The sequence below is a fragment of the Bubalus bubalis genome, chromosome 2 (assembly GCF_019923935.1).
Source record: "Bubalus bubalis isolate 160015118507 breed Murrah chromosome 2, NDDB_SH_1, whole genome shotgun sequence".
NCBI classification, from domain to species: Eukaryota; Metazoa; Chordata; class Mammalia; order Artiodactyla; family Bovidae; genus Bubalus; species Bubalus bubalis.
The window spans coordinates 149,255,588-149,273,435 of record NC_059158.1 but is presented as its reverse complement, the minus strand read 5'-3'; the positions used below and the strand labels follow the sequence as shown (position 1 = coordinate 149,273,435).

The following is a 17,848-nucleotide window of genomic DNA, read 5'->3' as shown; positions in this document are numbered from 1 at the left end:
ATCCTGCTGTTAATCTCCTGGTTATAGAATCTGGAGCATCTAATCTTTATTCAAAGACTGGTTATTGAGATAAGCTTATAAACAAACTCAGAGTGTCCTTTTTAATAACTTAATTAAACATCTTAGCAATGAAACATAACCACAAGAAACTATCTAAGAAGTGAGCCTTAGTAAACACAGACCTTAATTAACAAAACTGGAACTTGATATTCAGTGAAACATATTAGGTGGCATAGGCCTGACATCAGTTGGGTAGATTTCTCTTTTAGAGCTCCCCAGTATACTCTGAGATTTCTGTATATGTCTGGATACAGTCTTTTTTACTTTGATGAGGCTGTTCAGAACCCAAATGTCTCCAATTTCTAAAGGGATGAGGCAGAGAGAAAAAAAGTTTTAATTTTACCCACAGGTGTAAATCACTAAATTGTTTTAAACCATCAGTGACTTGAGAACAGCTTCTTTATATCTGAAAACAAAGTGATATGTCAGAAAAAAAAATCATGAAAATTATAATCATATTTAGAATTCTATTTAATCTCATGCAACCAATCCCTTTGTTTGCCATCCTTGCCTAACAACAGAGGATGCCAGTGAAAGCAATAGTCTCCAAGAAACTCATGAAGTTTTTTTGCCAACGTCTGTACGACCTGTCCAGCAAAGTGCATGCTCCAGTAACTGGAGGTTGTAGAGGACACATTTTAACAATTTTTTTAATCCACTGTGAGACATTAACCCTGAAGCCAGAAAAGGCTTTCTCTTATCAAATAAAATTAAGTTTGTCAGGGAGCCAGGAAAAGCCACGCGGCCATCTTGGATTTCCCATAGCCCCAACTGTTTGGTTTATAGCCATTGTTTATCTATTTTAAATTCCCTGATGAAGGGTTAATTTTTGTAGAAGCAGAACAAGCTTTGTCTATGAATGCCATAATCTGTTATCAAAAACCATATTTCCAGAAAACTTTGTTCTTTTAATAGGGAGCAAAAACCAAATTCCAGTTTGGTTCCAGCTTATATTCACTGTGAAACAATGGTTATTCACTAAGTCAAAGTAACAAACAAAGAGTTCAAAGGCAGTTTAAAGCCTTAAGAAACTTGTACCATGCACAAAACTCTCTTCCACTTGTCACAAGCCCTTTTTTTTTTTTTTTACACTTTCTGTATTTAACACTCCATTTGCCCATTTAGAAACAATTACCTGTTAGTTTAGACTTACTTTCTTTTTCCTTAATAAAATGTAATCCCATTCTTTATTGCAACCATGAACTGTACTTTGTATCATCATTTTGTAGACTGGTAAATATAAATCACCCAAAATTATGTCATTTGTAAAAGTATCTTCACAATGTGTTAATTAAATCAATAAACAAACATCAATACCAGATAGCAATTCAATAGTGACTATCTCCCAGTTCATATATGCCTGCAATTCATTTTAATTTTGTTGAATTTAGAACTATTTGATTTTTAAGCACTTACTTTTCTTTAGACCAATTAAATAGAGCTCAGTCACTAATTAGCCTTTAGCAATTTTATCCAAGGACAGCGACACACTGAGACACACATAAATCTGGACAGACAGAGACCTCACAGTTTTCCACTTGAAATTTAAACTGTCTCTTTGCCCTTTTTTTCTTTCTCTTGGCTTGAAGTTCTACCAGTTTGCTCATGGTGGAGTCCCAGACAGAATGGGCTGTGTATCTCAAGGACATGATAAGCGTTAACTTCAGATTTTTTTCCCAGGCATGTTTTTGTTTCTCAAGCAGAAGTAGAGCTCCAAAAAAAGTATTTCAGCAAGCCAGCTTTTTCCTAATTTCACAAGGAAATTGTGCAAAAAGAACCAATTTTGCAGTTTCAAAAATTTCATTTTAACCAGTTTTCTCAGGAGTCTAAAGAATGTCATGGCCATTCAGTGTCAAAAAATGTCATCTCTCCTTTTTGTAGTCATAGTTTCATAGATAAAATTTTAAACCCAAGAGAGTTTGAATTGGCTCTGATGACAGGGGTAGACAGACTGATAAGAAGCTGTCCCAGCAGAGATTGTCCTCTCCGAGCAGGTGAGGTCTTCTTTTAAAGCAAAGAAAGACTGTATATAAGGGACTTTTTAGGCTTTGGGGATTAAATTTAAATGGCAACCCACTCCAGTGTTCTTGCCTGGAGAATCCCAGGGATGGGGGGAGCCTGGTGGGCTGCCATCTATGGGGTCGCACAGAGTCGGACACGACTGAAGTGACTTAGCAGGTAGCAGGTTTTCAAGATACAACTCAAAGGAGTGGTTCTGGAACTGCTAGCTCCCATCTTTAAGAGAGAAAAAAGCAGCACCCAGTGCCATACCTTTTTTTCTACCGGAGGCATCCCTCCCTGCTCTAGATGAGGGTGGAGACAGGTCTTCCACCTAAGCTTCCTTCCCTGGCTGGAGTTAACTTTTCTCTTACTGACACAGGTGTCTCACTATCATCCCTCCCCGTTCTACCACCGAGGCGGGGTGGAGATGCACCAGGGGTAGACCTGATGGCATCCCAGATTGATGTCCAGTTCCTCACCATTAAAACCTTGTCTTGATTTCCCCTTTTTCTCTGGTGCCACCACGGTGGAGCAGAGTAGCCTTCTAGAATGTCTCCCAAGCTAAGACCACTAGGGAAAACATCCATCTTTTTTGTGCCTGTGCACATTCTTGAGCATATTTTTGACTGCAAGTAGAAGCGGCAAGTCATAAAAGGATGAATGGAAAACCCATGGTATCCCTTCTGAGAGTTGCCACATGAGTCTATGTGATAACAAAGGAGATGATGGAGGGCTGGCCTATGAGGAAAAAATAGTCTTTCATGTTCTTGGAGTGTCAAGGTCAACCTTTCTATTCCTGTCCAGCAGATTGTACAAAATGAATAGCTAAGGAGTTGAGACAAGAGCCACTGGTGGGCTTTCTCTGGTCCACTAAGAGCTAGGACTACCAAGGGAAGAAGTCTGGTGCATTTCCAATCTGCCTAAATCCGGAGTTCCCTGATTTGTGTCCTCAGGAATCTTATGCTCACCAGCAATGTTTCCATCCATACAGTCCGGAGGCATAGCCGTGACAAGAATTTGCTTCTGGGTCTCTTGGGTCAGGATGATGATTTCCAGTCTGAGAGATGTCCCTGGAGCTCCAGCTCCAGCTAGCTCTCTAATGTGTTCCTGTCTGCAGTGTCCTGTAAAACTTGGAATGGGGGTATGGCTAGAAAAACATAATAACAGCATGGATTGCAAGTCCTCTGAAAGTCTAGAATCTGGTACATTAGGTTAGTAGCTTTAATTCCCCAAGCAGTTATAAAAAAGTCAGAGAGACCAGGAAAAGAAGTTCGGTCCATATGCTTCTGAGTTAGAAAAGCAGAGACTTTACAGTAAAAAAGCAAAAGAGTCCCAGCTCTGAGTATTCTTACCTTGTCTTGAAGATCCTGGATGAGCTCCCAAGATGATAGCTTATGGTGAACAGTGCCACCGGATTCATGGTCTCTGAAGGAGAAGATTTAACTCTGGGGCCAAAGACAGGTCTCAGTCACTCAGAGCTTTGTGTGAAAATTTTTATTTAAAGTGACAGGACAGAGAAAGCTCCTGACATAGACATCAGAACGGGGCAGGAGAGTACCCATCTCACTAGTTTAAGCGGGGCCTTATATACTTTTCAACTAGCTGCTGAAAATAGATAAAAAGAATACTTCAAGATTGTAAGAGTTCCACCAGACACTTTCCCAAGGCACACATCCTGAGATAACTTTGGCACAAGATTAACCTGGGAGAACACTTTCTGGGCAACATCTCTGGGGTAGATATACTGTTGCTGTGTAATCAGGGGTACAAGTCTTGAGAAACAGGTTCCCAAGCAAGATTTGTTACAATTATAATCATTAACACATAGCCTAAGAATAGCATTTCCATAGTAAGACAGGGTGCTGTATGATCATTAGTTCTGGACCTAAAGAAAGGCCAGTTCTTGGGTAAGATACATGTTGCACAAGGCTTAAAGAAAGTATGAGAGAATGTTCACCTCCTCCTTAAAGGGCCTTGAACTGCCTGTGGAAGCTTAAACTGTTTCACTTTCCCACAGGAATTTCCTCCAGTAAAATCTTCACACATAGAACTCTCTGGGGTGCTTGCTTCACAGTACATATACTAAAATTGGAATAATACAGAGAAGATTAGCAAGGCCCCTGCGCAAGGATGACAGACAAATTCATGAAGTGTTCCATATTTGTAATCAATGAATAAAGCACATTTTCAGGATAAAAAATTAATATGCAGAAATCCCTTGCACTCCTATATGCTAAAAATGAAAGTCAGAAAGAGAAATTAAAGAAACAATCCCATTCACCATTGCAACAGAAAGGATAAAATATTTAGGAATAAATTTACCTAAAGAGGCAAAAGATTTGTATGTAGAAAACTACAAAACACTAATGAAAGAAATTAAAGATGGCATAAACATATGGAAAGATATATCATGTTCTAGGATTAGAAGAATCAATATTGTGAAAATGACCATACTACCCAAAGCCACCTACAGATTCAGTGCAATCCCTATCAAACTATCAACAGTATTTTTCACAGAACTAGAACGAATAATTTCACAATTTATATATAAACACAAACACTGAATAGCAAAGCAATCTTGAGAAAGAATAACAGAACTGAAGGAATAAACCTTCCTACCTTCAGACTATACTAAAAAGCTATGTATAGTCATCGAGACAGCATGGTACTGGCACAAAAAACAAATATAGACCAATGGAACAAGATGGAAAGCCCAGAGATAAATCCAAGCACCTATGGGCACCTTATCTTCGACAAAGGAGGCAAAAATATACAATGGAGAGAAAACAGTCTCTTCTAATAAGTGGTACTGGGAAAATTGTGAAGCTATGCGTAAAAGAATCAAATTAGAACATTTCCTAACACCATACACAAAAATAAAATGGATTAAAGACCTAAATGTAAAACCAGAAATTATAAAACTCTTATCTGACATAAATCACTAGCAAGATCTTCTATGACCCACCTTCTAGGGTAATGGAAATAAAAACAAAAATATACAAATGAGACCTAATTAAACTTAAAAGCTTTTGCACAATGAAGGAAACTATAAGCAAGGTGAAAGACAACCCTCAGAATGGGAGAAAATAATAACAAATGGAACAACTGATGAAGGATTAATCTCCAAAATATACAACAGTTCATGTAGCTCAATACCAGAAAAACAAGCAACCCAAGCAAAAAGGGGGCAGAAGAACTAAACAGATATTTCTCCAAAGAAGACATACAGATGGCTAATAAGCACATGAAAAGATTCTTAACATCACTTATTATTAGCTTCCCTTGTAGCTCAGATGGTAAAGAATCAGCCCATAATGTGGGAGACCCAGGTTCGATCCTTGGGTTGGGAAGATACCCTGGAGTAGGAAATGGCAACCCATTCCAGTATGCTTGCCTGGAGAATTCCATGGACAGTGGATCCTGGCAGGCTACAATCCATTGGGTCACAAATCAAAACTATGGTGATATCATCTTACACCAAACAGAATCAGTTCAGTTCAGTTCAGTCACTCAGTCGTGTCCAACTCTTTGCGACCCCGTGAGTTGCAGCATGCCAGGCCTCCCTGTCCATCACCAACTCCTGGAGTTTACTCAAACTCACGTCCATCAAGTCGGTGATGCCATCCAGCCATCTCATCCTCTGTCGTCCCCTTCTCCTCCTGCCCCCAATCCCTCCCAGCATCAGAGTCTTTTAAAGTGAGTCAACTCTTCATATGAGGTGGCCAAAGTACTGGAGTTTCAGCTTTAACATCCGTCCTTCCGAAGAATACCCAGCTCCTTTAGAATGGACTGGTTGGATCTCCTTGCAGTCCAAGGGACTCTCAAGAGTCCTCTCCTACACCACAGTTCAAAAGCATCAATTCTTCTGCACTCAGCTTTCTTCACAGTCCAACTCTCACATCCATACATGACTACTGGAAAAACCATAGCCTTGACTAGACGGACCTTTGTTGGCAAAGTAATGTCTCTGCTTTTCAATATGCTATCTAGAGTGGTCATAACTTTTCTTCCAAGGAGTAAGCGTCTTTTAATTTCATGGCTGCAGTCACCATCTGCAGTGATTTTGGAGCCCCCCAAAATAAAGTCTGACACTGTTTCCAATGTTTCCCCATCTATTTGCCATGAAGTGATGGGACCAGATGCCATGATCTTCGTTTTCTGAATGTTGAGCTTTAAGCCAACTTTTCCACTCTCCTCTTTCAGTTTCATCACGAGGCTTTTTAGTTCCTCTTCACTTTCTGCCATAAGGGTGGTGTCATCTGCATATCTGAGGTTATTGATATTTCTCCCAGAAATCTTGATTCCAGCTTGTGCTTCTTCCAGCCCAGTCAGAATGGCCATCATCTAAAACAACAATTTACAAACAATAAATGCTGGAGAGGGTGTAGAGAAACGGGAACCCTCTCACACGGCTGGTGGGAATGCAAACTGATACAACTACTATGGAGAACAGTATGGGAATTCCTTTAAAAAGTAAGAATAAAACTATCATATGAACTAGCAAGCCCCCTACCAGGCATAGACCCTCAGGAAACCATTGATGAAAAAGATACATGTACCCAGTATTCATTGCAGCACTATTTACAGTAGCTAGGACATGAAAGCAACCAGATGTCCATCGATAGATGAATGAATAAAGAAATTGCGGTGCATATACACTTCACTCAGTATAATAGGCTCTAGGATGAACCTAGAGCCTATTATACAGAGTAACGTAAGTCAGAAAGACAAATATCATTTCAGTCCAGTTCAGTCACTTAGTAGTGTCCAACTCTTTGTGACCTGGTGGAAATATTGTTTATTAATGCACATATATGGAATCTAGAAAGATGGTTCTGATGACCTTATTTTCAAGGCAGCAAAGGAGACTTAGACTAAAGAACAGACTAAGGGTCATAGCTGGGGAGGGAGAGGGTGGGATGACTTGAGAGAGTCATATTGAAACATATACATACCAATGTAAAATAGATAGCCAGTGGGAATTTGCTGTATGATGCAGATGAACCCAAAGCTGGTGATCTGTGACTAGCTAGAGGGGTGGGATGGGGAGGAAGGTGGGAGGGAGGGGACATATGTATACCTGTAGTTGACTCATGTTGATGTATAGCAGAAACCATCAAAATATTATAAGCAATTATCCTCCAATTAAAAAATAAAAGGACTCTCTGGGCTGGAGAATTTAAGAATCTTCTCCAGAGTTTTGCCCTAAACAAGCCATTCAATTCCATTGCTGTTGTTCAGCCTCTTGGTTCTTCCTCTTTCTACTTTTTTACCTCTGTTGACCAGATGGCAACTTCTGTCCCATTGGCTTACAACCTGATGGCTGTCCTGTCCAAGCTGCACATACTGGTGCAATATATACATCATTAGATTTCAATTTTGCTCCACAAATCTATTTAACTAGTGGGGCTTGGTAGGCTATCCACCTGCCTCCAGGATAGGGTTAGAAGGCTTTTAATGGCAACAAAAAGAAATACTTTTAGTCCATTCTGAAGCAGCACTTATGTTTAGCCATAATTTAGGAAAAGCAACAGCATTTGATAAATTGGAGCTTTAAACAGATCCATCTTCACAGACCTTTTGGATTTGAAATTATAATAAAAATCTTGAAAATCAAATTGTACAAGCAGAGTACAGTGTAAGGGGCTCTGAAGCACTAAAAGTGTTATATAAATATAAACCTCTATTATTTACTGCATAACAGGAATAGGAGTGAGTCTCTAAGAGTAGGAAATGTGTTACAATTGGGGCCTGCTTTGTGGCTACCCCGAGATGGCAAGTGGAAGAGTCACCTGGGAAATATCAGTGAGGTCCAGCACAAAATAGAAGTGAGAGATATTGAGCAGACTGTACAGTATCAGAACAACCACAGTGGGAAAATAATGGCATCATATCTAATGCCTTATGTTACTACTTAGGAAAAGAGGAAATGAAAAGCCCGTGTGAGATTAAGGGAGATGTGTAACGTTAATGGCTTGCCATCAAAGCAAGAGGAAATCACTTCTGTAATTCCAGCTTTCTGCCTGATCTGAAAATATTAATGGCATCAAGTCCCTTTGCATTGCCTTTTGTGTGAGATGCTCTGTATTTTAAAGATCATTATAGCCATAGGGGGCTTCCCAGAAATCCCCTATGGTGGTAGGGTTAAAGAACCCACCTGGCAATGAACATTTAAGAGATGTGGTTTCAATCCCTGGGTTGGGGAGATCCCCTGGAGGAGGGCAGGGCAACCCATTCCACTATTCTTGCCTGGGGAATTCCATGGACAGAGGAGCCTGGTGGGATACAGGTCGCAAAGAGTCCGACCCAGCAACTAAATAGCAACAGCAGGATAGCCATAGGATAATTACTGAATCTGCGTTAAAGGAAGCAAAGTAGTTCTCAAAGGAAGGAAATGGTTTCTTGCAGTCCTCAGTCCCAAAACCTATTCAATTTTGCAGTGAAGGGAAGGACATTCTTACCTTTTCACGGGCACTTGGATTTTTCACCAGTCTGGTTTTGACTCTCATTTACTAAATAATCATATTCAATTTAGGGGAGCTCCAGCTAATTCAGTTTTCTTTTCAGAAAAATCTTCTTAGAGATAGTGTGGATGTTTTTCAGGTGTGATTTTCTATGGACATAAAAGCTAGTAATAATATAGGTCAAAGATATAAGTAATAATAATGACAAACTAATGTAACTGCATACTGCTTTAAAGTATTTATTTGTATTTATTTTTGTGTTCTTCACAGTAACCCTTTACCATATTATTTTATGCCCATCTTACAGAAGCAACACTGATACATAGGAAGGGAAGGAATTTAATCAGAATCACACGTGTTGATCACAGACAATCACATCCTCTGTGGCATTCACAGTATGGAGTCAAACTGAGCAATCTGACTCTTAATCTTGCATCCTTTTCCCTGAGATCCTAAAGTCTATACTTTCTCAGCATTGTCACTTCTCAAGATAGCCCTTTGCTCTAAATTATTTTTCAAGCTCTGTTTCCAAGTGCTGCTTCCAACCTGCTCTCAAATACTCTCAAGTTCTCTTATGAAAATGTTCATCTGAATCCACCACCTACATGTAGGCTGCCCTATACTGTGCTCTTTCCTTCATGTGTATAACTCACTGAAGATGTCCTCTTCAACTGCTGTGTCCACCGTCCCCCCAGAGGATCCTACCTATACCCCCTGCCCTGAACCTCCCCATTCATCCACACCTAAGAAGCTTCAGCCTGAGACCACCTGTGACCTTCTGCTAACCAAGAATGGGAGACTTGTCCTTGAGTTAACTCCCAACAGAATCTAACGCCGTGCTGTCCTTGTTCCTTTGGACCCTACATCTGGACATTATTTTTGTTTTCTCATTGCAGGTATTTTTCAAATGCTCTCTCCTTTGTTCTGGGTATTTCTCTGTATGTTTCACTTTCTTTGCATGTTCTATGCATGTTCTTCTGACTTGGTCACCCCCAAATCTACATCTCCACAAGGTGTAACTAAATCAGTTGAAAAGCAAATAAATCAGGAACTTAGGGTAAGGACTGCACATCATGTATTTTTAAAAGCTACCCAAGTGATTGCAATGTACAGGCAGAGCTGAGAAACACCAATAAAGGTCTGCCTCTTGAGATGTAAAATAAAATTGCATTGTTAAGGGAAAAAGTTATTCTATAATTTATAGTGTAATCACCTAGTGTAACTAGCAACAGGGCACAGGGAGAAAGAATTGGAGTGGGGAACAATGGTTCCTGTTTTTAAAGGTTCTTCCCACGTACAAGTCACAACATTTGTTATTTTAGTTCAGTAAATGAATCAGATTGCCATCACATGAACAGGGCCCCTCTTGTATGCCATGTTACCAGAGATAGGAAAAGTCATCTCTTAACTTGATTTCCACAGACACAGATTCCATAATATATGCTCTGCTGAAAATTAAGGGAGATGGGTGTGGTCAGTCAGTTCAGTTCAGTTGCTCAGTCGTATCCGACTCTTTGTGACCCCATGAACAGTGGCATGCCAGGCCTCCCTGTCCATCACCAACTCCCAGAGTTTACCCAAACTCATGTCCATTGAGTCAGTGATGCCATCTAACCATCTCATCCTCTGTTGTCTCTTCTCCTCCCATGTGGTCAGTAATGCCCAATAAAATAACTTATAAAAAGAATGTTAGATAAAATGTATCATTAATATCTTTTGGCCCATCTTATAATCATGTTTCATTGCTCTCTAAAGAATTTCACACATCTCTGCTTTTAAAAATTTTATTGGTGTATAGTTGCTTTACGATGTGTTAGTTTCTACAGTACAGCAAAGTGAATCAGCTACATGTATTCATATATCCCCACTCTTTTGGATTTGCTTCCCATTTAGGTCACTTATCTCTTTAGAAAGCCTCCTCCCTTTGACTTCATCCAAATACCATCTTTTCCACTTTATTTTACTGGCCAATTTAGTAACTCTGAAAACCTCTTGTTTACAAACCCAACATTGCATATGAAAAGATTCTACTATGCTTTGCCACAGTACAACTGACATAGTACAACAACAGCAAAAAAACAAACTGGATGATGCTTTGAAATTTTCATATTCTCCCATCAATGCCTGTAAAAAATAGACTTATCTGTTAGTACAAATCATGGGATGTCCTTTAGAATATAAGATGAGTCACAATCAAGTTTGGTTTCAAAACCTAATTTTTCCCTGACTTACAAAGATTTGATTTTAATTATAGGTATAGAAAATGTTAAAAATTTTTATTTCTAGGTAAGGGAGTAGGGATTTTTATGTTTCATTACATTTTCATGTATTTTCTGAATGTTGTTGTTGTGGTTGTTGTTTAGTCACTGTCCAACTCTTTTTGAGCTCATGGACTGTAGCCCACCAGGCTCCTCTGTCCATGGGATTTCCCAGGCAAGAACACTAGAGTGGGTTGCCATTTTCTTCTCCAGGGATTGACCCTGTGTCTCCTGCATTGGCAGGTGGATTCTTTACCACTAAGCCACCAGGGAAACCTCATTTTCTGAATATTTTACAATGAATATATATAAATTTTAAAACCAGAGAAACCATGACTATGAAAAACAATCTAGTCCTATTTTTTCAACTGCTTTTCAGTTCTGTTTCTAACTTATTGCAAGATGTCTCTACAAGGTTGATCAGAATTCACGAATATCCCCTGACCTTTCAGATTAACTCCCTTTCCCACTACTTCACTGTAAGTGAAAGTGAAAGTGAAGTTGCTCAGTCATGTCCGACTTTTTGCGACCCCGTGGACTGTAGCCCATCAGGCTCCTCCGTCCATGGGATTCTCCAGGCAAGAATACTGGAGTGGGTTGCCATTTCCTTCACTGTAGTCTCCTTTAATTTTTAATTTTTCTCTCTTTCATCTTTCATTCATGCCTCTATCCATTCACCTGTTCAATAGCAATTTATTGAACTTCATTATGATAAACACTGGGCTCAGTATTGCCTAGTCAGTCTATAGAAATCTTAATTACTTCCAATAAAAAACAAGAGTGTCTCTATGTTCAGATCTCAGCTTCTCCACAAGCTCTATAAAGACTGAATAAGGAACCAGTGTCATAGTTTAGATTGTTTAGTTTAGATTGTGCTGATTACTTGCATTCCCTAAAGTGTAAACAAAACCTGAGCTCCTGGAGAGGTAAAATCCTAAGGAAGGTTTCTTGGTGGAAGAAAGTAAGAAAAGTCAGTTTCAACTCTCTGGTAGAGGCCAATAGGAGCCTGGCAATCAGTCTTTAGAAAATACCTATTAGCTTGTGTGCATGCTTAGTGGCTCAGTCCTGTCTGACTCGTTGAGACCCCATGAACTGCAGCCCGTCAGGCTCTTCTGTCCATGGGGATTCTCCAGGCAGGAATACTTCAGTGGATTGTTATGCTCTCCTCCAGGGGATCTTCTCAACCCTGGCATCGAACCCAGGTCTCCCGCATTGCAGCCAGATTCTTTACCCTCTGAGCCATCAGAAAAGCCCACCTACTAGCTTAGCCAGAGGTTTTTTTTTGCTATTTTCCCCCTCAATTTTATGGTTCTCTTCCTAAAAAACAACACAAAAGCAGAGACTTGAGGATTTTTTTCTAAAAATTCAAATTCAGCAAATGAGTCTTTAAAAATAAAGGTGGCTAATAGACCCAATCCTTTTCTCTTATATAGGAGTTCTCGAATTCTATTCAACACCTCGGGCCACATGATGGGCCTCTTACTTGGCCAGAGGCTTGAGGTTTCTAGACCTCACCATCCTAATCACAGAGAAACACATATGCTCCTCCATATACTAATGCTGAGGACATTTTCTAATATAAACTCTTCTTATCTCTCGGGTGCTTTCACAGACCATCTGAAAGCTCTAAGATAGTGTTCTTTTTAAAAATATATATATTTATTTATTTGTCTGCATTGGGTTTTAGTTGTGGCCCAAGGGGTCTTTCCTTGTGGCCCACGGACTCCTAGTTGCAGCACGTGGGTTTAGTTGCTCCGGCATGTAGGATCTTAGTTCGCAGACCAGGGATCAAACCTGTATTCCCTGCAAGGCAGATTCTTAACCACTGGACCACCAGGGAAGTTGCTACGATAGTGGCCTTTTAATCCAGCAAATAAACTGCTTAATTCTTAGGGGGAATGCTTTGGTGTGAATAAATAAATGATACATTTTTGTGCAAATTAAATGTCATCTCAGCTCCCTTTTCATACTTTCACTTTTGTAAGCCTATCTCTACATTGGGTGTTTTTATTTGGCATTAACTACTAATATCAGTGAAAACAAAATGGGTTACATTAAACATTTGTTAACTGAATTTGCTGTCACCCCACACTGGAAGAAAGAACAGCTCTTAGACTATTTTGATTTTTTGCATCTGCTTTGTTTTCATGAGGCCATTTTCTGCCTTTAAAGGTCACTGATGATTCACTGATTCAGAATTCTACATGTGACAGAACTTATTTATTGTCACATGTAGGTAGGAGAGTCATTCCTGACATGTCTTCACAGATACAATGACATTCTAAAAATAATTTAGCAAAAGCTTAGCATCAAAATGCTACTTCAAAAAAGCATTTTTATCATTTGTTCCACTCGTGTTCAATAAACAGAAAGGAATAAGATAAAAAAGAGAAAGGAGGAAATAGGCTATCATGTGAAGGAACTTGCCATCATGTTACCCACCAAAATAACTCTCCCACACATACACGTACACAACGCACACACACACACTCCCTCAAGTACACACTTCCTAGGGGCTCCAGCACTCTTGTTCTCCCATACTCTTTAAGAGTGACAATTAAAGACACAGTCATGGTAAAATAATAAAAAAAGCACATCAATTTTCTCTGATAAAAATCTAATTAATAAAAAACCAAGTTTCCAAACAATTTTGAAGGGCTATAACACTCCGTATATACTCCACATGCCCTTAAATCAGGATATCTTATACACAGGTATGCCCACATCAGGATATTGGGAACAAAGAGAAAAATTAAACCTACTTCCCTTGAACATATTTCCTGTTCAGAAGCCCTCTTAGAAATTCTTAAATATTACAATATATCGATATAAAAGCATTCACCAGAGAATAGTTGTTTTCTTTTCTTATCAATTAATTCCCACCTCATCACTGATGGGTAGGAAGAAGGTGAGGCAAAGGGCATGACAACATCACTGCCAGAGCACACGTGTCTGACACATACGAGCAGAGCTGGTGTGAGGTTATGGAAGGCCTCTGTAATCTCCTGAGGCATCAGTGTGATTGTGAAACCCGCCTTCCTACCATGCCTAAGAGAAACTTTAAACTGGGATGACTATGGCACTTTTTCTGAAATGTATGGATTGCCTGAAAAGATATTTTATTGATTCTACTTTGCTTCCGAATAAAGTATAACAAGGAGAAAATAAAGTGTTGCAGGGAGAAAAGAGTTGTTCCCCAAATCGATTTCAAGAGCTCTAATCTGGACATCATATTGTCTCAAGGCCTTTTTTTTAAAAGCTTCCTGTCCATCCTGTCCTCACTGACCTCACAGGTCCATAATAGCAGCTCTTGCCTAAGGTTCTGTGACTTTCAGGAAATGAGTTTCTTTTGTCTTTTCGGCCTGTAGCTATTCTCTACTGGTATACCAGTCAACTACTCATTTAGGAGATCATTTATTTTTATTTTGGCAATTATGACATCTGTTTTCTTGATCAGTGAAAAAGAAGCTTTCTTGGTGGTAAGAAGAATATGATGCGTAATGTTTTTGAAAATATTTTGCTTATTTCAAGAAAATATGGGTTGACAACAACATTAAGGACCTGCAGCCCAAATGACTGCAGCATCCCCCGAGCTGCAGCAATTGTCATCATATCTTCTGTAGCATTTAGAAAGGAAAAAGAGGCCAGCATTCACTCGGATGGGAACATAGGCAAGGAGCACCTTCAAGATCACCAGCAGCATAGTTCATGGTTTGTCTATGAAAGCGTTAGTATTGTTACTGAAAGGGTGTGTGTAGGGGGGTGGGGGAGCTGCTTGCCACTCAAAAGCCAATAAACAGGCCAGGTTGGTGGAAGCGAAGTTTGCTTTATTTCAGATGCTGGCAACTGGTGCACGGGAGGGGGAAGGGCTGGGGAGTGGGAGGGTGGGGGGACGGGGGGGTTGGGTGTGGGGGGCAGGGTGACAGATATCTGTCCGAAGGCTGACACCCCCCACACAATAGAGGGTGAGAGCTTTTACAGAGTGTGTGTGTGTGTGTGTGTGTGTGTGTAGTGGGGAGGGGGCTACATGCAGAAACAGCACAGTCATCTCTAACAGTCATCTTCAAACTGGTCATCAGTGGCCTGACCAGCATCATCTTAGTTGTTTTGCACGTGTGCTAAGTCACTTTGGTCATGTCGGACTCTTTGTAACCTCATGGATTGTAACCTCCCAGGCTCCTCTGTCCATGGGATTTTCCAGCAAGAATACTGGAGTGGGTTGCCATTTCCTTCTCCAGGGGATCTTCCCCACCTAGGGATTGAATTCAAGTCTCTTACATCTTCTGCATTGGCAGGCAGGTTCTTTATCACGAGTGCCACCTGGGTAGCTTTAGGTAGAGTTAATCTTTAGTTCCAGGGTCCATTTGTTCCCATTTCTTTGTGGCCATTTCTTGGCATTGTGGCAGCTCATGTCCTGGGTACAGTCTGGTCATCATGTAGTTAACTTCTCCAACTGGAGTTTTAGTATCTATAAGACAGTTCACAGGATATAGCTCAAAATATTATCTACAGCCCTTGAGAAAGAGCTAAAGGTCCTTGACTGTGTCTAACAACTACATTATTATTATTTAATCTCCTTTGTTTTCCTTTGTTTCAGCATTTCTGTCTTCTCTGATTAAACTTACTCTTTGGCTAAGGTTTTCTACAGACAAAAGGCAGGCAGAGGACATCGTGGGTCGGGGTGGGGTGGGGGGCCGGGAATATAGGGGTCCTGCTCTGTATCACTATGAAATTAAGAGTTTTCCCAAGCCAACAATCGTTTTCCAGATACTCTGGCCACTATGCAATAAGCATGACTTGATGATTTTTTTAAGCAATCCAAATAATAACAAATCTCAAATAAAAAATAAACAAATCACAAACATTTAACAGTAAGGCAGCTATTTCCTTGATTCATGTATCTGATTATCCATTCTAAAAATGGGTCTGGAGTTGCCAAGGATACTGTTATATGCTCACAAAAGAGATCATGGATTAAGAATTGTAGCTTTTTCCCTTGAGTGGAGTAAAGTTCAACAATTTAATTATAATGCCATTGCCTCAGCAGGGGTATCATGGTGTGATGAAAAAAGCAGTTCTAAAGAATTTTCTAAATGTATCTCTTGACTGTTTTTCAGTTTGTTGTTGTTTAGTTGCTAAGTCAAGTTCAACTCTTTTTTGACATCCCACGGACTGTAGCCTGCCAGGCTTCTCTGTCCATGGGATTTCCCAGGAAAGAATATTGGAGTGGGTTGCCCTTGCCTCCTCCAGAGGATCTTCCCAAACCAGAGATCAAACTCACATCTCCTGCACTGGCAAGAGGATTATTTACCACTGAACCACTTGGGAAGCCCTTATTTAAGTTGTAGAAAGTCAAATATCTCTGCGATGATAATAAAATAAATGTTTACAAGTTCTCTTAAGGAAAAGCAATTGATTTGCTTATTAAAATTACTGTTGTTGGGGATGTTCACAACAGGAAGCGCTGCGTAGCTACTCACAGCCAAGTTCATACTCCTCTTATACATCACCTTGCATATTTATTTCTCCTGAAATAGAAGAAAACCAACATTGTTTACGTGTCAGCTGAGAAATTCAATCAAACAAGCCAAGGGACAACAGCAGCCACACCCACAAGGGCTCATGCTGCAAGGCTAGGTGATTACAGAGGTGTCCTAACACTTCCACCTGAGGAGAAGAACTGACTCACTGGAAAAATCCCTGATGCTGGGGAAAGAGAAGTGGGCAGGCTTCCCTGGGTAGCTCAGAAGGTAAAGAATCTGCATGCCATGCAGGAGAACCAGATTCGATTCCTGGGTCAGGAAGATGCCCTGAAGAAAGGAATGGAAACCCACTCCAGTATTCTTTCCTGGACAACCCCATGGACAGAGGAGCCTGGCTGGCTACAGTCCATGGGGTCAAAAAGAGTTGGACACAACTGAGTGACTAACACTTTTCATTTTCACTTTCAGAGAAGGGGGCGACAGAGGATGAGATGGTTGTATGGCATTACCGACTCCATGAAAATGCATTTGAGCAAACCCTGGGAGATGGTGAAGGACAGGGAAGCCCATTGTGATACAATCCACGGGGTCACAAAGAGTCTGACTGGACTGAGTGACTGACTGAACAACACTTCTTTCATCCTCTTTGGGATCCCCAGGCGGCGCTAGAGGTAGAGTGCCAATGCAGGAGACAGAAGAAGGTGAGGTTTGATCCCTGGGTCGGGAAGATCCCTTGGAAAAGGAAATGACAACCCACTCCGGTGTTCTTGTCTGGAGAATCCCATGGACAGAGAAGCCTGGCGGCTACAATCCATACGGTCGCACAGAGTCAGACGCAACTGAAGGGACTTAGCACACATCCTCTTTGGCTTCCTCAGAGCTGTTCCCAGTATGGCCACTAGGAGGAGCTAGCTGTTCTCAGCTTTGCTTAAAAGTCTGAAGTGAGGGATTCCCTGTTAGCTCAGCTGGTAAAGAATCCACCTGCAATGCAAGAGACCTGGGTTCGATCCCTAGGTTAGGAAGATCCCCTGGAGAAGGGAAAGGCTACCCACTCCAGTATTCTGGCCTGGAGAATTCCATGGACTGTACAGCCTGTGGGGTCACAAGAAGTCAGACACGACTGAGTGGCTGAAGTGAAGTAAAGTGAAAGTCACTCTGTCCTGTCTGGCTCTTTGTAACCCATGAACTATATATAGCCCACAAGGCTCCTCTGTCCATGGGATTTCCCAGGCAAGAATACTGGAGTGGGCTGCGGTTTCCTTCTCCAAGCTTTGCTTAAAACTCTTCAGTAGCTAGCTTCTCATTTTCTTTAGAATGAAGATCGAGTTCTTTCAAAGAGCCACTAGGTATCTGCAGGTCAGGCTCCCACTGTCTTCATAGCTTACTGCAGCCTTCTCAATTCTCTGCTTTGTAGTTTCTAGTCACTTGCCCTCTTTCAGCATCTTGACCTTTTGGCCCTCCTGCCACAGGATTGTTGTCCATACATCTGTCCAATCCTTGGGCACCCCTATATAGAACATTCCCCAATCAACCTTGTTCCTCTGTTTATTCGTTCAATCTCAATAACATTGTTTCTCAGGGA

The 17,848-nt window shown here is 40.7% G+C and overlaps 1 protein-coding gene and 1 non-coding gene across 2 annotated transcripts in view; one reads left to right on the top strand and one right to left on the bottom strand.

Moving 5' to 3' along the window:
- Positions 1 to 3,481, bottom strand: part of LOC102395555 (gamma-crystallin F) — a 28,345-nt gene extending 24,864 nt beyond the window's left edge. The window contains exons 1-2 of the mRNA XM_045162105.1: positions 3,414 to 3,481; positions 3,030 to 3,208 (exon numbers count right to left, since the gene is read on the bottom strand). Of these exons, the coding sequence (XP_045018040.1) occupies positions 3,030 to 3,208; positions 3,414 to 3,481 (247 nt within the window). The remainder of the gene's footprint in view (positions 1 to 3,029; positions 3,209 to 3,413) is intronic.
- Positions 3,482 to 4,120: 639 nt separating this feature from the next.
- On the top strand, positions 4,121 to 4,226 carry LOC112583173. Its single transcript, XR_003107516.2, has one exon. It is a non-coding gene; the product is annotated as a U6 spliceosomal RNA (small nuclear RNA).
- The last annotated feature ends 13,622 nt before the right edge of the window (positions 4,227 to 17,848 follow it).